Source organism: Prunus persica, chromosome G6 (assembly GCF_000346465.2).
Source record: "Prunus persica cultivar Lovell chromosome G6, Prunus_persica_NCBIv2, whole genome shotgun sequence".
Classification (NCBI taxonomy): domain Eukaryota; kingdom Viridiplantae; phylum Streptophyta; class Magnoliopsida; order Rosales; family Rosaceae; genus Prunus; species Prunus persica.
In genome coordinates, this window is record NC_034014.1 from 18,498,285 (window position 1) to 18,519,756 (window position 21,472).

A 21,472-nucleotide genomic window follows, 5' to 3' on the forward strand; every position below is an offset into this window, starting at 1 on the left:
AAAACAACATATAACCAAGGTCTTTGTTTTGTTTTTTTAAACCTGAAAAGCAAAGGTCGAGGTTTAATATTGATTCTTGACTAGTTGGACTCATCCCAAATTAAAAAGAAAAAAAAAAAAAAAAGAGTAGAACATCTTGACTAGTCACACAAGTTGAACCAGTGCTTGCTTTGCCTTGCCTGCTTGAATTTTTGTACTCACCTCCTTGCACACCCACTGCCTAAATTAGGTAGGCATGTGCTGTTGAATTATAGTCATGTTTGTCAGCATGACAATTACCCTTCAGCATGGATCTACATAATTATATGGTTGCCTAGTCTAATCAATCAAAATTTGTACTCAACAAAATATAAGATGAAAATTAAATCACCTGACCTAGAGAGTTTATCATTTCAGTATTAAACATTTACTTTCATACTTACTATTTGTACTTCAACTTAATTTTTTTTTCCGACACCAACTAGCTCTTCATGTGCAAACGTGAGTTAAGCGAATTGGCTACAATAATGCGCCCGATCCTTTACACATAAGTTCGAATTTCCGTATTTATCAATTAGAGTTGTTTAGATTATCGTTTTATACAAAGAATATTAGGGATAAGAATTAAGCACATGACTCTAACTAAAACTCAGAAATTGAAGATGAGAAATTGATATTAGGGATAGGGATAGAGTTTGTGCTCCTAAGTGCTCAATTACTTCAGCTCCATCCAAACCCTTACGAGTCGACAAGTTGTAACTTAAATGACCTGAATATACCATCTGCCAACACCTTGCACAACCTAACCTCAAGTCCCAGTCAATACTCAACTCCATCCATTTTCCCACCAACCCCAAGGGACCCCCCTCACTCTCTCCTTCCTCTGCTTTAAAATGCAAAAGTTTAAAATGCAAGATTCCTCCAATTCACCTAACCCATTCCCAAAAGGAACAATCCAACTCCAACAGAAACACCTCCTCCTCACCAAACCCCCATGGCCGCCTTTTCCCTCCAGACCTCCTCCTCCTCCAGCATTGCTCGTCTCGGTTCCCAAACCCGATTTTCCGGAGCCGATTTGGGTCCAGACCCGAAATCCATAGGTTTCCCTTCTCACCCTCGCTCTAGTCTCGTGCTTCCCCTCAAGCTCCCCAACAGTAAGAGCAGATCAAGAGCAATGGTGATGGCAGTTGCAGTGAGTGGCAATGACCAAACCCAAATAGCGGAAGTCGACATCTCTCTGAGCCCAAGAGTCAACTCCGTCAAGCCTTCAAAGACAGTTGCCATTACTGACCAGGCCACGGCTCTCGTGCAAGCCGGTGTACCCGTTATCCGATTAGCGGCTGGTGAACCCGATTTCGATACCCCTTCTATCATTGCTGAGGTAGCTGCTTGTTTAGCTTCTTTCATTGACATCTTAGTTTGTGAGTTTTGTTGCATTGCCAATTGCCAATAATGGGTTGTTTTGAATTTTTTTTCATTTTCAAAGGCTGGGATCAATGCAATTCGTGAAGGTTACACAAGGTACACGCCAAATGCAGGGACTTTGGAACTTCGCCAAGCAATTTGTCATAAGCTCAAAGGTTAGACCTTTTTGTTGCTTTCTGGTTTTTTCATGTATGATATGTAGTGTATGATTTCACATTTGGAGTTGTAAGTAACGGTTAGGCTTTTGTAGAGGAGAATGGGATCTCTTACACACCTGATCAGATCGTAGTTAGCAATGGAGCCAAGCAGAGTATTGTTCAAGCAGTGCTTGCAGTTTGTTCCCCAGGAGATGAGGTCAATTGCTCTGTACCCAATACTCCCACAATCTACTTTAGACTTTATATTTTTTATGGATTCGTTTATATCATTTTCATTCATTTCAGATTCGAACTGTATTAGTGGAGTGGAAAGAAACCAAGTGTCAGTTCAATAATTAAGAAATGCCATTTTTTTTTCCCTTTCTGCTTCGTTGTTTTTTGGTGGTGTTGTTAGTGGTTATGAATGCATTGTAGCGAGTGCCTGTGAAGGAACTCACATTTGCCAAAAACCTTGTATCTCCAGGTTATAATTCCAGCGCCATTTTGGGTGAGTTACCCGGAAATGGCAAGGTTAGCCGATGCAACACCTGTGATTCTGCCCACGAGCATCTCTGACAATTTTCTCTTGGATCCAAAACTTCTGGAATCCAAACTCACTGAAAAGTCAAGACTTCTGATTCTTTGTTCTCCATCCAACCCAACAGGATCTGTATACCCCAAGAAATTGCTTCAGGAGATTGCTCAAATTGTAGCAAGGCATCCCAGGCTTCTGGTACACTCACTCTACCTGAACTGAAAGACCTGTACTTTACTACCTCAACCTTAACATTTTGAATCCTGAATTTTCAGTTACTGTTTTGTTCAGGTTATTTCTGATGAAATATATGAACACATAATTTACACACCAGCAACTCACACAAGCTTCGCATCTTTGCCGGGCATGTGGGAGAGGACTCTGACAGTCAATGGCTTTTCAAAGGTAAGTATATGGCTAACACCTTGTTGATTTCGTACTCCTCTGGCGTAAAGGTGGCTCGTCCATTTTAAATCTTGATAACTGTTAAACAGAAGAAAAAAAACCCTGAAGTATTTGGTTTGATTCTAAAGGTTGACATTTAGAAGGTGGTATCTGTAGGCTTTTGCAATGACTGGTTGGCGACTTGGATATCTTGCCGGCCCTAAACACTTTGTTGCAGCGTGTGGAAAGATCCAGAGTCAGGTATTTCCTACATTAGAATTCCATATGCATCGTGCAAATATATTTTGCCAATTATTTAACAAGTAATAATGGCACATGTCTGACAATTGCGTTTTTCAAACCTTTTTTTGTTAGCTTGTGGCATTCATTAATAGTTTTGGGGTAAAAAGTTTGAAAATGTGTGCACACACAAAATAAGAACAAAAAAAATCCTTTCAGCCCATCCACACGGACTAATTAATAATTTATGGTCTATACATTTGAGTATAATGTTAGTTCCAACAAATTCATTTTGATGTTGCTTGCCATTGTAATTAAAGTTTATTCATTCCTACAATGAAATTTATAAACATGGAATATTTTATGGAAGTTTTAATCTTTTGTTGAATTGTAAAATTAAGGAGGCAATAAGCATGATAATGGTGGGATATGTGTTTGAAAAGGTGGTAAGAGGTATCATGCATGCTGTATATCGAGGGGTACTTTAAAAAAAAAAAACATACATAATGAGTTTAGTGGAGACATCATTTGTTTAATAGTTTATACTGCATCAAGTATAAACTAACAGTCTAACATGTCTGGAATGCTATTGATGGTCAACCACCTTTAAGTAACTAAACACCACTACAGCTGAGAGACGGTTCTTAAGCGGCAAAGAACAGCATGGCGCTGCTATGATAATAATTCTTGTCATTGCTTCTTTCTTCTTCAGCTTCCAACACAAGATTATTTTTTTCTCTGTTTTGGGTTGTAGCTACTGATCGTTTTGGACCTTGTGCTGAAAAATGTCCAAAGTGAAATACATTGCTAACATTGCTGTTCAGTTCTAGTTTTAAAACTAGAGCCAATGCTATTTTGTGCACTCTTAGGAATGGGAATCATCAAATGGTTGGCAGAAGTGGAGCCACCATGGGATTTTGAAAATTCACTTTCCTTTTACTTGCATTTGCAACGGATTTTTAAATTCCAATATTCTCTTCTAATGGAGCCTTCTTAAATGTTCCCTTTTGGACTCTTCTTCCATTTGATTAGAAATCTGGATGGGATCATGACTTGCTGCTAAATCCTTAAGCAATATGAGTATTTAATTCTTTGCAGCATGGATATGGGTGCCTTTGTTCCATGGAAAGTCTAATTTTGTCCAAGCTAAAAGAACTTATTGGAATACTCTGTGACCGAGAGACTTCCTGGCAACAATTCCTTGAATGTCAATGAACTTATTGCTTGTCACCACCTAAAAACTAAATCCAACCTGTATAGCCAATCAAGGTTTACTTCAGAAATGTTGCCCTTTTAGAAATCATCAACTTCCAATTTCACACCCCTTTTTACCCCCAATAGTATATGTTCTTCTTGCCATGAGGATGAAGATGACATAATGACTTTCTGTTAAACCCTTAATAAATATGAGTATTTAATTCTTTGCAGTGCAGATATGGATGTCTTTGTTCCATGTAAAGTATAATCTTGTCCAAGCCAAAGAACTTATTGGTACACTCTGCGACAGAGAGACTTTCTGGCACCAATTCTTTGAATTTTCGGTGTACTTATTGCTTGGGCAGTGTGTCATAACCATCTGCATGTCATCTCAAGTTCATGACTGCATACTGAGCTTGTCATAACCACACCTAGTTTTAACTAATGCATAGCTAATTTATATTTACAAGTATAATGGAACAAGTCCTAAGTTAAGATCATGGATGGTTAATTAGTATCATTGCAAAAGAAATTGAAGATAATTAAATAATTTGGCCTAAATTAGAGGTCAATATTTGGACGTCTTAAGTCTTGGATGAAATTTTGGGATGATCAATATATATACATTACTTTTATTTACATCTGTATATACGTTTTTGTTTTTGAAGTTTGCTACACAAAGCTAACCCCAGTGTAATATGCCATAGTTCACCTCAGGTGCCAGTAGTATATCACAGAAAGCAGGAGTTGCTGCCCTAGGTCTTGGCTATGCTGGTGGAGAGGCAGTTTCTATTATGGTGAAAGCATTCAGGGAGCGACGAGATTTCTTGGTCAAAAGCTTTGGTGAACTTTCTGGTGTTAAGATTTCAGAACCCAAGGTACCAGATCTGATAATCCGTTTATTTCCTCTTTATTTTTCTCATTTTCCTTTCCCCCTTGTCTGGAGTATAGCAGTCCTTTGAGGGATTAAATTTTTTGTATGTTTTATCCTTTTCTTTTTATCCTAATTTCTTTGTTATATCACTTCTCACTTTCAGGGAGCTTTCTATCTCTTCATTGATGTCAGCTCTTACTATGGAACAGAGGCTGAAGGATTTGGTAAAATTGAGAATTCGGAGTCCCTATGCCGTTACCTACTTGACAAGGGTCAGGTATGCATTACCAATGGCTGCTTGTAGATTGGTATTCAGGAAGAGTCATATTTTAGAAGTCCTAATAGTTTGAAATCCCTTGATGGTTCCATAAAATGCTGACATGGGATTGGTCACTATCTATAAAATAAAAGAAAGAATAGAAAAGAAAAGGAGTACATTGAGTAGCAAACTGACTTCAGTTCTTCGTACTTGGGTTGTCATTGATTTACAGGTTGCACTAGTTCCAGGGGATGCATTTGGAGATGATACCTGCATACGAATATCCTATGCAGCATCCCTCACAACCCTGCAGGCAGCTGTGGAGAGAATTAAGAAAGCACTGGTCACACTAAAGTAAAGCCTGTCTGCCCGCATTTAAATTAAGCAAAATCGTTACTGGTAATGTTGCAACTGTTGTACTTCGGTGTAAATCTGTACTCTAGTAACTCTAGTAATTGTTTCGAAACTAAGTTGGTCCTGTAGGGGACAGTCTAAAATAATTTTTTCGGGCTGTATTCAACAGTTATGCAATCAAAGGCTTATGTTCCTATTGTATTTAATTTTGGTTAAATCAAAGGTGTATGTTGAATTGTATTTTAAGGATTCTAAACTCATTTTTCAGAATGGTCTTTTCTTAGAAACTACTGGAATCTGGCATTTTCGTTGGAAATATGATCTACCAAATGTACCTTTTGGAAGCTGAAATATAAGGTTATAGTAATCATTAAGAATTAGTATATAGTTAAGAAGAAAACAGAGAATGAGGTTACAAAAATCAACTCTACCCTTTGTTGGCAAAACTTTTATGTTGCAGGTTTGGGACTTGTGAGAAAGCTGAACCGAAAGTAATTTGCAGTTATTAAACATGGAAATGTAGTCCTAGGAAACGCATCCTAAAAGGGTTGTGACTAATTAAGTTGAAGCCCAATAACGTCTAATATGGATATTTCCCACAAAGTGTCTCAAATAAGTTTGTTTGAGGTATCCCTCAAAAGAATGAAACTATATATATGTCTGTTTTGGTTAATTTATGCTCAAATATAGTTTAAAGCCCACATGGAGGCCACTCATTACTCGCAACTTCTTGTTCTTGTCCATTTTTTTATTTTTAGTACAAGCGATAATCTAAACTACAAGGGAGTGAGTTTTCTCACACACACTATCAATGTGTCATGGGAGTTCGAACCTCCAATCATTGGTATGCAAGTTAAGGCCCATTTTCCACTAGGTTATATCACTCATCCCTTTTCCACTTTCTTGTTTTGTTCTGAAACATTCACGCACAAGTTGATATTAACTATTTGTATTCAATAATTGAGAAATTAGGGAAAACTATTTGGCTTTTTATCACAAAACGTCCTTGACGTTTACGAAACTATCAGATTGCATCTTTAAAGTTTTTTTGTATCACTCATGGTCCCTAACGTTAATATGGGTGCTCTTAAATAGTCCTTTTGTCAAAAAAACTGTTAAATTCAGGGATATAATCGTCAAATCAACCAAAATTATAAAATATATATTTTATTTTCTTCCCTTCTCTCTTTCTTTCTTCTTCTTCTTTCTCTATTTCTTTTCTTCTTCTTCTTTCTCTCCGCCAGATTCCTTATCTCTTCTCTCTCTGTTCTATTTTTTTTCCCCTATCCTCTGTCACTCTCTCCTTTTTCTTCTTTCAATCAAGTGCATTCAATACCAAAATGGAAAAATGCAACTTATAGAGAATCACAGATCGATCTCTTATTCTTGCCAACTTTTCTATCTAAACAAAACCCCCCAACCAACAAGAAAAAGCCTATGTACATGCATATATTTTTTTTCATTCATTCATATTCAGCCTCTTTATCATATGTAGAAGGCATGTCTTTCAACTCGTGCTTGTGGATTTTGGAGGTGTCCTTGGAGATAATCCAACTGCCTCAGAGCTTTTCATCAACCGGAGCCGCTTGCATGATTCCACAAACATTCTGTTCAAGGACAAAAAAGAAAAGATTGATGTTAAGTAAATATGCACGATCTAGTAAAACAAAGAAAAATTTAAATCCCCATGCATATATATTTGACCGAAAATTTTCTCATACAATATGTTGTCATATTATGAATAAGAATCAAACTATTAACGTTTGAGTGTGTGGTCTTAGTTCACAGAAAAAGGAGAGAGTGACAGAGGATAGGGGAAAAAAAAGAAAAACAGAGAGAGAAGAGATAAGGAATCTGGCGGAGAGAAAGAAGAAGAAGAAAAGAAAGAGAGAAAGAAGAAGAAGAAAGAAAGAGAGAAGGGAAGGGAAGGAAATAAAATATATATATTTTATAATTTTGGATTGATTTGACGATTATATCCTTGAATTTAACAGTTTTTTAATAGAGGGACTATTCAAGAGCACCCATATTAACGTTAGAGACCATGAGTGATAAAAAAAACTTTAAGGATGCAATCTGATAATTTCGTAAACGTTAGGGGCGTTTTGTGATAAAAAGCCAAACTATTTATATTCACATTCACATCATGCTACCTTACCCAAAAAGTGAGTTCATGAATGAATACAAAAGGCTTATGAGTTTTCATCCTTAAATATATATATATATATATATATATATATATATCATGAGAAAGGAGAAGGAAGGACAAAGAGAAGAGAAAGAAAAGAGACAAAGCATATATTTATGTAAGAAAGGGAATAAATTCCTGCCTAGTTGGAGACTTTGCTTCAACTGTTCCAACATTTTCAACAATGGCCTAATGGATGAAGATTGTCAAAACTTGTCCAAAAGGAAGGTTCCCTCCAAAGGTTACCGTTTGAAAAGCAATAGCAGAAAGAGGAGAAAGCAATTCCTGTCCAACTGGAAGTGCTTTTGTATATGACATCTTGAGGAAGCTAAGGACTAAAGAACCCCTAGAGCCAAAGCCAAAGCCTAAAACTCTTGACTTAAACTACAAGTAACTCAATCCCACATAGGAGGAATTCCCTTTCTTCCACTCTGGCCTTTCTCTCTCTTTCTCTCTGTTTTTTTTTAACTTCACCTTTATATATATAACGTGTACGTAACGATGATGAAAATTACCAAAAGCCTGAAACCCAAAAAGGGAAAACCAGCTATAACCTCAAATGGATGCTTCTACTTCATCATCCAAAGAAGGCACACCAGAGATTGTGTTCTTTGACATAGAAACAAATGTACCCAATAGAGCTGGACAGAGGTTCTGGGTATTGGAATTTGGTGCAATTGTAGTTTGCCCTCAGAAGCTTGTGGAGCTGGAAAGCTATAGCACCCTCATCAGGCCAGGGGACTTGTCTGCTGTGGCATTGAGATCTGGCCGGTCCGACGGGATCACTAGGGAAACTGTTGCAAATGCACCCTTGTTCAAGGAAGTTTCTGATAAGATATTCAGCATTTTGAATGGTAGGGTGTGGGCAGGCCACAACATCCGAAGATTCGATTGCATTCGGATTAAGGAGGCCTTTGCGGAGATTGGCAGGCCTGCTCCTACTCCGGTTGGGATCATTGATTCTTTAGGGGTGTTAACTGACAAGTTTGGCAGAAGAGCTGGTAATATGAAGGTATATATAAATGTTACAATTAATTGTTAAACCCTAAACCAAACTGTAATTTTGGCTGCAAAAACAATCTTACTTGATTTTCATTTGTTCAGATGGCAACTTTGGCATCTTACTTCAAGCTTGGGCAGCAAAAGCACAGGTGGGGAATCACATTTCTAGTTACTATATACTATTATTGGGGTATATCAGAAGAAATTCATGTTTGTTTATATAATTCCTCAAACCATTTATAGGAGCCTTGAAGACGTTAGGATGAATTTGGAGGTCCTCAAGAACTGCGCAACTGTGCTTTTTTTGGTACTTCCCACAAGACCATGTCTATTTGTTTTCCCCCGGTTGATGAATAAAACTTTTAATTAGCCTTTAATTAAACTTTTTAATTTGAAACACCTTAGGAAGCAAGCCTCCCTAGCCTGCTAAATGGCAACTGCCGCGGCTCTTCAACGATCACAACGCGAAGCAGAAGCAATGGGAAATCGTTATGCAGAGAAGAAACTAACCGGAAGTCTCCACCCACTGCTTTGATTGGATATCAGAGAGCGGTTCCATATGCGTCAAGGGGGAGTTTGGAAAAGGTTTAGCATTTAAAATCTTAGTTAATAGTCAATATCATTCATGATTAATATTAACGAAAGTGAGATTAATTAAATAATTGGTTCTCCTTTATTATTATTATTTATTTTGAAAGCAGATGACAGAGAAGGTAAAGAATCTGCTGTGTAGAGCTCAAGGAAATCAGCCTCTTAACACCATACTGAAGCATTCTCATTCCCTACTCCGGTGACAAAGCAAAGGACGTCCATTTTTCATGCAGCTGAGCAGATGATCTCTTCTCCCTCCTATCCTATTGAGAAACCATGACAGAGAGAGAACACAAATTTACAACTGCCTGCAGTGAAAATCAGAGAGAGGAGATTAAAGCAAAGCAAACAATAGCAACAACTTGAACTAGTTATTATCCTTCGACTAATTGATTCAATATATATTTATTATTTATCTGCATTCTTTTGTTATTTCTTTGTCTATACTCTATTCATTAATAAACATCCTTCCTAACATCTCTTGGATCATGTGGTTGTCACTACACATTGACTAACTAAGCAATTGAATTTGAATCTAATTTTCAACCCGACTTATTGATGTCAAAAGTTGGTCGTAGTTAGTTTTGTTGACCCAATTCACTATTAGAGAATTATCTCTAAACCATTAAAAAAAAAAAAGTACAAATGCTAATTAACTTAGATTTCCAGCAGTTCAATAGATTAGAGAATTAGCTCATCAAAATATCTCGGTTCAATTAACCAATCACCAATTAACACTCTAAGACCCTCAATTAACTCAAACACCCGTCAAATCACAAGAATCGAAACCTAATTAGTTCAAGAGCTCAAGACAATTCAGAACGTGAAGAAAGCCCACATACTTTAGGGCTCGTTTGATAACAATTTCAGCTTTTAGTTTTTATTTTTAAGAAATTGAACACAAAAAACTTGTTTGGTAAACAATTTTAATTTTCAAAAAAATTGAAAATTGAAAAACTTAAAAGTTGTTTGGTAATAACTTTTTTCAGTTTTTAGTTTTATGTGGAATTTGGAAATGGAATCTTTTGGGGTCAAATTATGAATTTGATATTATAGAATGAAGTGCATGTTACAAAGAGTTTGTAGTATTTTTTGGTGAATTTTTTGGAGTTCGAATGTTTTTGTTTTTGGGTGAAGTTTGGATATGGAGGTCCCGAGGCTTGGACTGGGTCCGTTGTTGAACACAAAAGTCGAGCGGTCGGGTCCAAGTCGGGAGGTTCCAAATACTGAGTTTTGGTAACTGGAGTGCATTGCACGTGTGGTGATGTAAAATTGGTGATTGAAAAAGGAGCGCAAGAAAAATGAAAACAAAAACAATTTCAAGGTTTTATTTATTTATTTATTATTTTTTAAAGAAGAATAAACCAAAACGGCACATAAAGATTGGCATGAATATAGTAGCCTCATTAAAACCTTCATAGGAAAGCCATTTGGGACAAACCCTATAGTAGGAAAGAGTACCACATATGTCAAGAATTAACAAGAGAGTCCAATCCATACCACAAAAGAGCGTTACAAGAACAGGAAAAAAAAAACCAACTAAATGCCAACACAGTAGACCCATAAAGAGAACAACATCCCAACTGTCAAAAGAAACCTTCTATGACAAAAACTCATAGTCCCTTGACCATCCATGAACTGCAAAAACACACCAAGGAAAGAAATCCAAGAGAGCACACAGAGGAAGAGCACAAAACAATAACAAGAGAGGCCCTTGAAAAGCATCCAACTCAACTCATAACTTGGCAAAGAAAATCCTATGACCAAACATAGGTCTTCGGGCGGCTAAGAGTAAAGACGAGGTGCAAATGAGCAACAAAACAATGGAAAAGGACAACAAAATGGACGCTAAAATCAAAGATAAAACCCCTCAAAAGGCACACCACCACAAGAACAAAACATCAGCCACTAGGTATCAAAACTTTGCCGAAGAGAGACCCAATCCAACGTCACTACTATCACTACCATTGAGACAGAGACAATACCAGCCACCTAGAACACTGCCAAAATAATTGAACAGAACAAACACATAAACAAACCTAGATCCAAACAGATTGAGGCTAAAAGCCTAAAATCCAAGTAGATCTGATGAGGAAAAGAGGAAGGGGAGGGAGGGGCCAATAAGAGCCCCTAGGAAAGTGGAAAGAGATGGAGGGAGTGTAACACCCCGACCCCAAATTTAATCCCTTATTTTAATTATTTAATAATTTAAGGAAAATTACAAATTTACTCTTGAGATAAGGGCATTTTGGTCATATTCTTAACCGGAGAGAGTTTGGGGCAGGAACTAGTATTTTTAGATAGGTCGTACTGAGACGAGTTAATAGACACATAGTGGGCTCGAATCGGAGTTGTAACGAGAGAGATATAGTCAAAAGAAGCCCAGTGGCACAATCGTAAATATTTTGAAATGGGATTTTTTATAAAAGTCAGATTTTCTCTCTCTCTCTCTCTCCCTCCCTGCGCGCAGAACAGCCCCCCCTGTTACTGTTCACAGCGGCGGTTTTTGGGCCACCACCGCCGCATCCGGTCACCGCTCGGGGTGGCACCGGTCCCAAAAGAACCGTGCCATCTTCCTATTTCCATCCCGACCAATCTCAGCCACTGGAACCACCTGTGCTCGCCGGAAAATGCAAAAATCCGACCGGTTTTAACCCAAAATTTAAGGAGCTCGATCTCCCTCCTCCGGCCACCGATTTCGACGAGCAAGGTATGGTTTCTCACCTACTTTCCATGCTCTAGCTGCCTGTTGGGTAGGATTAGATCGATTCTTAGCGTAGCCAACTCGATTTTCGAATTGAAAATCGGCCGAACTTCGGCCGCCGTGATCGGCCACTTCCGGTCAATTTTTGGGGTAGGTCCAAGAACAAAAGTGGCTCCAAATAGGGTGTTATACCTAGGGTAGGAGTTTGGAGCCGTGGTTTTGAGATTTTCCGGCGAAGCGTTATCGCTTTGGGCACCACATGCTGCCGGCGCGTGGGCACTGTAGAAAAAGTGGCAGTGTTTCTCGATGAGATCCTTAGGTTGTCACGAGTGCGTAGGATTTCGCGGATCTCAATTCGGACATCGTTTGACTATCGAACGGACGATCGCATATTGTGCGTTATCCGGATTCGATAGGTTGGGACCGTTGGATGGTCCCAAATTTAATATATGTTAATCTAGGTAATTCTAGGATCATGTAGGAATTCACGGATTGTGAATCGGAGCCCCGGATGTTCCGAATAATAATTTTAAAGTTTGTATTTTATATTAATTGTCAGATCGTGCGATCGTGAGCAATCCGACCGTCCGATCTGAACCAAACTTGCAGGACAAGTGTCCAATACCTGGTAGAACCCATAGGGACCTTCGGATCGGAAATTGGAGGTCGTGGGTTCCGCAAGTCCGTTTGACCAGGGTTAGAATAATTTGACCATTGGTTGACCGTGAGTCTTCCGGAGTAATCTCACCTTTTCAGGGGAGATTATCGAGTGCTAGACTATTGTGGAGGGTTACACAATATTAGAATTAATATTTATTATTATAATTATGATAAGTTTGTACAAGGGTACAACAGAGTCTAAAATGTCAGTTTGGAGTGCTATACGCACAACCTTAGGTACCTCCCCGGATGTTGGATTTATTACGAGTACCACCAAGTGAAAGTGAGGTCTCACGTGACTTAGGTTATCTGGCGTTAAGACAGGCCCCATACGTGGCGTTGGTTGTACCGGCGTATGGGGAGATATTGTGATATTGTGTTGAGGTCGCACGTGGCGTAGGTTATCCGGCGTGTCGACAGACCCCATACGTGGCGTTGGTTGTACCGGCGTATGGGGAGATTTGTGATATGATGTTGAGGTCCCACGTGGCGTAGGTTATCCGGCGTTGGGACATGCCCCATACGTGGCGTTGGTTGTACCGGCGTATGGGGAGATATGTGATATGATGTGCAGGTCTCGCGTGGCGTAGGTTATCCGGCGTTGAGACAGACCCCATACGTGGCGTTGGTTGTACCGGCGTATGGGGAGATATGATGATAGTATGGCATGGTCGCATGTGGCGTAGGTTATCCGGCGTGTTGACAGGCCCCATACGTGGCTTTGGTTGTACCGGCGTATGAGGAGATTATATGAAATACAGAGAAATGAATTAAGGTATCGCCCAAAGGTGGAATTGGGTTTTATGGAAGAACTACGTGTGGCTTGATCCCTCAAGGAGGGTACGTAGGCAGCCTAAGGTTATTAGGTGCAGCCGCAGACTAAATATTAGTCATAATTTAGATTTGAATTGTTTGCCTTGTTTAAGGCATGAATTGTTTTGTTAGCATGTTTGGTAGTTTCTTTTTAGAATTATTGGAAGGCCGAAGGCCGTTTTGTGTGAATTGCATGAAATTATATTGTGCATGCTGCCAATTGTGGATATTAAATGCATTTTTATGCAGGTTGAAATTTTGGGAAATGTCCAATTTATAGGGGAGACTGCCGAAATTTCGGCAGGAAGTCTCGGTTTTTAGTAAGTGGGCCTGGCATCGGGGTGATGTCAGGAATTCCAAAGGGTTCGTCTCGGATTTTGAGAAAATTCGGGGCGGGTCCTTTCAGGGAGGATGAGGGTGGACAAGAGATTGTCATAAGGACAGTCTATGTCTTTGAGGGCTAGGAGTCTCAAAGACAGTACAATGATGTGGGGCATCTTGCATTGCACATCGTCATGGGTACTGAGTTTGTATATGCATTCACTATGTCGTACGACTTAGTTGACATGCTAGACATTTGTGGATGCTAGAGACATCGTGGTGCACCTTGGCCGCACATGTTCTCTCGAAGGATTTGGCATTGTTTGACTTGTCCAATACATGTGTGGATGCTAATCGGATATTGACGTGTGTAAGGGACGATCACTTACAACACACGAAGATTATGTGCGATGTTCAGAATACATGTCATTATGTGGTCTATCTTGTGTGTCAATAGATTAACTAGACAGAGTGCTAGAAAGCACATGTGGTGTTGGACCCTTGAGTCTTGTTGGGGACACTAGCGTGCCACGAGTTGTTTGTGTTATCAAAATTATAGTTTTCCTTTTTCGTAAAGCCAAATACAAAACCTTTATATTATAAATAACATATAAACAAATTGGAAAGCTTTTAAGGTACAATGAAACTAAAGAAAAACAAATTGATAGGTAAGTAAAAGCAAAATAAATTATAAGTAAGAAGGTGAGCTTGGTACGGTGAAGCACGTTAAAAACGTTGTCCTAAAGCCTTTGTAGTCTCTCTATTTGCAAGTACTGACGATCTACAAGACTCCAAGATACGACCCATAATACATAAGCTCAAGATCTGCTATGAGCACGTTCACAATGTTTGGAGGTTTATCAGCAAGCAAGGATCCAAATAGGGTAACCCCGTTGCTAAAATCATGTAGACCTAGAGAATCCCCCATTTGGATATCAAGTTGGTCCGCAGTTGAAAATTTTCTCTCCATCACAGGGAGAGACCTAAAGATATCTATGAGAGTAGGAAAGAGAATAGACGAAAATCCAGAGATTGGATGGTTATGAGTGAAGGGAAAAAGGAGAAGAAAAAACGGTGAAAAAGGGTAAGGACAGAAAATTGGGTAATAACAAGCTTTTGAAGCTAGACTAAGATAGTTTTGGTTTTTTTTTTTTCTTTATGGGCTAAAACGAAAGAGAGGATTTTGGTGAGCAGGGCATAAGTAGTAAACGATAAGGAAAAAGGTTAAAGATGGATAGAAAAAGGATGTGCAATACTACCAAGGTATGGAGACTCTCATGAGAAGAGAGATGCTCTCAAGAAGAGAGAGAAAAAGGATAATAAATGGTTTAACAATGCTTTTTTTTCCCCTTCTTCGCTATTCTTCAAAACATCGAATTCCTCTCTCTCTCTCTCTCTCTCTCTCTCACGACCCATAAATGAAAATTCAATTGAGCAAAGTTGGCAAGAAATTCATGCATTAGCAGCTTTAATTGTTCAATTGCATCACTTGAAAATCTCAAAGCAATGAGGGTGTCCAGTTATTTTAGTTTACACTTATGGCATGTTTACTAATCCGTAATTGGATTAGGAGGAATTGAACTGAGAATGAGTTGGATTGAGGAGAATTAGATTTCGGATTCCTATTGAAGTTGTTTACTAAACTATATGGATTGAGGGGAGTTAGATTCTGAATTCATATTGAAGTTGTTTACTAAACCATATAGAATTTGGGTATGAGTGGTACTAATTACTCAAACATCCTGGTTGTTAAGTTAAAGTAGATGGTAAATTTGAAAATTTAAATATTGTGTAAGGATATAATTGGTAAAAAAGATGAATTCCTAATAAGTTAGTTATCTAGAAATTAGAATACTACTTCTCACCCAAGAATTGAATTCCTGTAAAATTAGGAATTCATTCCTAATTTTGTGTGAGCCCCACTTACTTTTCAATTATTTGATATGAAGTAAACGTAGGAATCCTCTGTATATGGAATTCAATTCCTGATGAGAATTCCAATTCCGGATTAATAAACACACTATCAAGTCTTATGTCGACCGATTCCGACTTATATTTAAAAACCTAAATATTACAACCCCTGCCACCATAGCCCAAGTCCAATTTTTAATTTAAAAAAAGCCCAAAACCCCAGGCGTAAAAAAATAAAAAAAAAAGCCCATAGTGGTTGCGGAAATGTTTTTGTTTAACTTTTAAAATTTTCGATTTGTTTTCCGCTTTTCATTGATGTATTTTTCTCGATTAGGGATTAGGGCTTAAGATTTGGAAGACGAACATGGGCAAGAGAGAGAGGGAAAAGGCCAAATTTGATTGGGACGAAGTAAGCGAAGAAGAACGAAATTTAGCCGAGAAAAACCCTTCGAAATCTGTTGCTGAAAGGAACAGTAGCGATGACGATGAGGCCAATGAAGATCTCAGCCTCAAGATCGTCGAGAAAGCTATGTTAATGCGTGCGGCCAAGTTGGCTCCGGACAACGACGTCGTTTTGGGCGAGCCAAGCGGTTTGGTTGAACTCCCTTCTTCGACTTCTTTGCAGGAAGCTGAAGTTGCATCTGCAGATTTGGAGACTAAGACGGTACGTAAAAGGGAGAGGAAGAAGAGGATTAAGAAGACGAAGATTGAAGAAGCTGTAAGTGGTTTTCGTCTTTTACTCTATTTGTTTCTAGAGAAAATTGATTGAAGGAAAATTATGGAAATTAATTCAATCCGTGTAAAATTTAATTCGTGTTTGCTAGAAATTTAGTTAAGTGTAGTTAGAGAAGTATAAGTGGTCAGTGAGCCAATTTCTTTTTCAAAAAAATAAATTTTTGTATCACTTTTTATTTGTGGTCGTTACACATAATGGGATTGAATTGGAGAATTTGATCTGAAACCGGACCATATGATGTCAAAATTGAATTTCCTGATTAGACTGTTTATGTAGATGTCTGTAGGAAGAAATGTCAGTCTGATTTTCTGGCTTTTCTTTGTTGTAGAAGAGGATGAAAGAGCTGTTAAGCTTGTTTCTTATGTATGACTGTTTTGCATCCCATTATTGGTTTAGGTGGTTGCTAACGAGGAAGAGAAGGTAGAGACAGCTAATGCTGTAGATTTGGCTGACGCGGAGCAACTGAATAATGTTGAGATTAGCGACAATGTTGTGCTGCGGAAACTACTTGTGAGTTCAAATATTTGCTTTGAAATGCCCTATTGAAAATGAAAATCCTTATGAAGACCTTAGCTTGGTACCTATCTTATTTCTGTTCTATCAGCGGGGACCAAGGTATTTTGATCCTCCAAATAGTAGCTGGGGAACATGCTTTAACTGTGGCGAAGAAGGTCATGCAGCAGTGAATTGCACCATAGCTAAGAGAAAGAAACCATGCTTTGTTTGTGGCAGTTTGGAACACCATGCCAGAGACTGCAGAAAGGGTTAGTTACTTTCTGAACAAAATTGTCAAATAATATGGAGTAATGAATTGAATTTAAGCGTCTTCTCTAGGTCGAAGTTACTGCACATTTATTTTTTTTTTTTTTTTTGGGGGGGGGGGGGGGGGGGGGGGGGCGGCGGCGTTGTGGTGGTAGTGGGGCTTTACGCCAAAGGTTTTATGTTGACTTGAATGAGTTGAGTTGGATTTCTTTTTTCTATGATGTATCTTCTTTTTATTTTTTATTTTTTATAAAGGATTGAGGTTCAGACAAAATGTTTACAATTTTCTTTTGGTTGTAAAATTTAATATTCAATTGCTCTATGTCTCTTAATTTCTGGGAAGGATTGGCTAAATGTTGCTCATTTTGTTTTAGGTTGTTAACTTTTCTTGTATGTACACATGCTCTCTTCTGTTTCTTAGGTCATCTTTTGATAAAAAAGATTAAAAAACAAAACCAAGGATCTCATTTTCCTTGTTTTATGTGTATGCTATATAATGTTTAGTTAGTGCTATTAACAAAATGATGAATTGTTCACCACTTCTTGTACGCCACAGTGCTTGTATGGCATTGTACAAAGATAGGTTCCTCAATCTTTCCTATTTCTTCATCTTGATTGCAATGTTCTCATTGGAAGCTCTAGAAGATGGTTCATGTTCATTTGGTCTCTTATTGTACCTGCTTTAAATCTTTACAGGGACAAGATTGCTTTATTTGCAAAAAAGGTGGACACTATGCTAAAGATTGTCCAGAAAAGCAGAAGAGGGGCTCATTGAAATCCCAAATATGTCTAAAATGTGGAGATTCTGGGCATGATATGTTCTCATGCAGGAATGATTATTTAACTGAGGATCTTAAGGTATTTTTGTGACTTTTAAGTCTATTTTCTATATGATTTTTATATCATATTAATCATGAGATATATTGTTTGGAATTATGTTTAAGAGCCCTTTCTAAATTTCTTTTCCTGAATCAGGAAATCCAATGCTATGTCTGCAAGAGATTTGGCCATTTATGTTGTGTCAAGTATGTTGATACTAGTCCCCAGGAAGTTTCTTGTTACAGATGTGGTCAATTGGGACATACTGGTATGGTAAGTCTTGTTGCTTGTTTTTAGGGGTGGGGTGGGGTGGTGCATTAGCAACTGGATATATGCAAGCAAGGCCTATCGTTTTGAAATGGGGCTGGGGATATTATCCAATCAAACAGTGCTAAAATGAACATTTGACGATTTGCTTTGATATGTTCATGTTGCCTATATTGTTGATGATTTACAAGTGGAATTCATGTTATGTGTGTGTGTGTGTGTGTGTTTGTGCGTTTGTGCATGCATGCATACGCCTATGCATACAGAGATTTTTAAAGATGGTTCTAAGGGCCTGTTTTACAGGACACGTAAGATATATTTTTTTTTTGGACGAACTATGGACACGTAAGATAAACCTCAGTATAACTTATATATTATCTTCTGATTGCTTGGGAGGTTTGATATTACCTGGTCGTATTTTTCTTTTTCAACATCTTTTGACCATCTAAATATAATATTCTGTTATAAAAAGCTATAGTTTCTTCTGTGTCCAAAATAGCATACACATTCTATTATTTTGCTTCCATTTCGCCGAAATAGTCTACCTTTCTTCTTTTTCCTTCTTTTAAGAAAGGGAATTCTTTACATGCAGGGATGTGTAAGTTTGCGTGGTGGGGAAACCAATGATTTTGTATCACCTCGTTTATGCTACAAGTGTGGTGAAGGTGGTCACTATGCTCGTGCATGTACAAGTTTTGCTAATGTAACTCTCAGTGTACACCTCCCAGAATTATTTTTATACTGTGCAATCTTCTTCTATGTTGACTGTGGGTAGTGCTAGTCTTACTTTCTGAAAACGCTAACTGCAGTACTCTGTGAAACTTGCAGACTCACCAGAGATTTGGGGAATTATCTAATTACTCTACTCCCATTTTGAAATCTCATAAGGAAAAGAGAGACTACACGGGGTTCAAGTCCGCTCCGCATGACCTAAATAAAGCTCACAAAAGAAAACAGACCCAGTATGAAGAAAGAGGTATGACAACCCCACAAAAGACTAAGCATAGAGGTGGCTGGATAATGGACGATCCAGGGGATTTCTCCCCTAGAAATGGCAAAAGGAACAGTTGGAAGTCTCCAGCAACACCACCATCTGGTAGGGTTCATGCTTCAAGTTCCAGATCCTCTAAAAAAATGTGGAAGGTTTCTGGAAGTCCAATCTCACAAGGGCAATCTAGGTCTTTTCACCACAGATATTCTGCATCAAGGTTTAGCAACTCTAGCGCTGATGGTATTAGAAGAAATTATGATTGGTGGTAGCCAATAGGTTTTACACAGGAAAGTCCTTTGATGTTGTATCTTATTCTTTTCCTTTTTCTTATTGTTTTCCCCTCTTTCTATAGATGCCCTTGATATGTTTCCTATTTCAAGTCCAACTCTAAGTTAGGCAAACAAAACTGACCCTGTTGGATTTTTTTCGTGTTTCTTTTTCCATGGATTTAGAATATAGTGGCCACATGTTTTAAATTTTATTGTTTTACACATTTATGCGTGCGTTATTTTTATTTCCTTACGTTTTTATGTTATCAGGCAACTTTTGCATTCTTTATTATTCCTTTGTTGTCTTGATCTGTAAATTATAATGTGTTACCTTTTGTCCTTCGGGAGCTTTTATAAGAGCAACTTCATCCATTTGCCCTTAGCCATGGTAAGGGGGGAGCTAGGGCAGCCATTATTCATGTGAATAGTAGTTGCCCTTGTAAATAGTACTTTGTGTTTCCACATGGCAATGGGCAATTACTATTCATTTTTTTATATTTTTCACAAATATTTTTATCTCAATAATTAATTTGGATAATATTTTCGGATAAGATTTCTGGGTTCTTACGTGTCAAGACTATTCATAATCGGATAAAATTTCTGGATAAGATTTTTGGGTTCAAATTTCGGATGAATTTTAAAATTCAAAATTCAGATAAATTTTTGAGTTCAAATTTTGGATGAATTTCAAAATTCAAATTTCATACAAATTTAGGTTCAAATTTCGGATGAATTTCAAATTTCAGATAAGATTTTCATCCAATCAAATCAAGCAACGTGACATATCTATCTTGCCAAAATTTCTATAAAACCAAAGGCTCAGCTCATATCTCTCACATCACATCTTTCTATATTTTCATTTCTCAGAGTTTAGAATTCATACTCCATTCATTCTCAATGGAAGATTTTAGGAGATGCTTGGAGAGGCAAGAGCGAGAAACAAATGAGAGAAATCGTAGAGCAGAAAAAATCAATGAGTTGCAGAGACAAGTCGATGAACAAGTTGTCATAGCAGTGGCTTTGCAAGATGAAGAGAACCAAGGTCGCCGCAGTGGTTCACAAGTCGGCCGCCGCCGAAATGTGGACGTCTTCTCGGGGTAAGAATCTTTTGGAAGATTATTTTATCCCAACTTCTTTGTACTATGATGTTGATTTTCGAAGGCGATTTAGAATGCAACCCCATTTGTTCAATAAAGTCATGCATGATATTTGCAATTATGATGCATACTTTGTTCAAAAGTGTGATGCTACTGGGGTTTTGGGCCTTTTTCCGGAGCAAAAGCTTACAACTGTTATACGAATGTTGGCGTATGGAGCATCTGCTGATCAGGTGGATGAGATTGCCTGGATGGGGAAGTCCACTACGTTGGAGGCTTTGGTAAGATTTTGTCAAGCAGTTGAAACTCTGTACACTAGGGACTACTTACGTAGACCTACTCCCAAGGACCTCCAACGACTTCTACAAAAAGCTGAAGCTCGAGGATTTCCAGGAATGATTGGTAGCATCAGCTGCATGCACTGGCAATGAAAGAATTGCCCAACTGCCTTGCAAGGTGATTACGGAAATAGAAAAGGCCAAAAAAGTATCATCCTGGACGCCGTTGCTGGCTTCGACAAATGGGTTTGGCATGCCTTCTTTGGAGTTGCCGGATCCCAAAATGACCTCAACGTGTTGGGTCAATCCCCGGTCTTCAACGATGTATTGAGAGGCCAAGGCCCCAATATCATCGATCAAGTCAACAATATAGTCTACCAGACGGGGTATTATCTAGCTGAGGGCATCTACCTGAGGTGGACCACTTTTGTCAAATCCCTTCCGAATCCTTGATCCCAGAAGCAAAAATTATTTGCTACCTATCAAGAAGGATACATGAAAGATGTTGAAAGGTGTTTTGGCATCCTTCAAGCTTGGTGGTTGATTATTTGAGGTGCGGCCCGTATGTTTGATGAGGAGATCCTCAGAAGCATTATGATGACTTGCATCATCCTCCATAACATGATTGTGGAGAATGAGTACGATTATGATACTTTAGAGGTCTACGAACCGGGTCCAA

At 38.3% G+C, this 21,472-nt stretch overlaps 3 protein-coding genes across 3 annotated transcripts; all 3 read left to right on the top strand.

Moving 5' to 3' along the window:
- On the top strand, positions 894-5,674 carry LOC18772763 (bifunctional aspartate aminotransferase and glutamate/aspartate-prephenate aminotransferase). Its single transcript, XM_007207369.2, has 9 exons — positions 894-1,360; positions 1,466-1,559; positions 1,655-1,758; positions 2,026-2,274; positions 2,368-2,481; positions 2,638-2,721; positions 4,605-4,775; positions 4,935-5,048; positions 5,263-5,674. The coding sequence occupies exons 1-9, from the start codon at positions 974-976 to the stop codon at positions 5,386-5,388; spliced, it is 1,443 nt and encodes a 480-aa protein (XP_007207431.1). The 5' UTR covers positions 894-973; the 3' UTR covers positions 5,389-5,674.
- Positions 8,096-9,839, top strand: LOC18774324 (protein NEN4). The gene is made up of 5 exons (XM_007206654.2): positions 8,096-8,584; positions 8,677-8,723; positions 8,818-8,881; positions 8,980-9,159; positions 9,276-9,839. Exons 1-5 carry the CDS (start codon positions 8,132-8,134, stop codon positions 9,366-9,368), a joined length of 837 nt encoding a protein of 278 aa, XP_007206716.1. The 5' UTR covers positions 8,096-8,131; the 3' UTR covers positions 9,369-9,839.
- On the top strand, positions 15,873-19,707 carry LOC18773631 (protein AIR2). The gene is made up of 7 exons (XM_020566991.1): positions 15,873-16,292; positions 16,707-16,820; positions 16,915-17,074; positions 17,770-17,930; positions 18,048-18,164; positions 18,751-18,861; positions 18,987-19,707. Exons 1-7 carry the CDS (start codon positions 15,939-15,941, stop codon positions 19,416-19,418), a joined length of 1,449 nt encoding a protein of 482 aa, XP_020422580.1. The 5' UTR covers positions 15,873-15,938; the 3' UTR covers positions 19,419-19,707.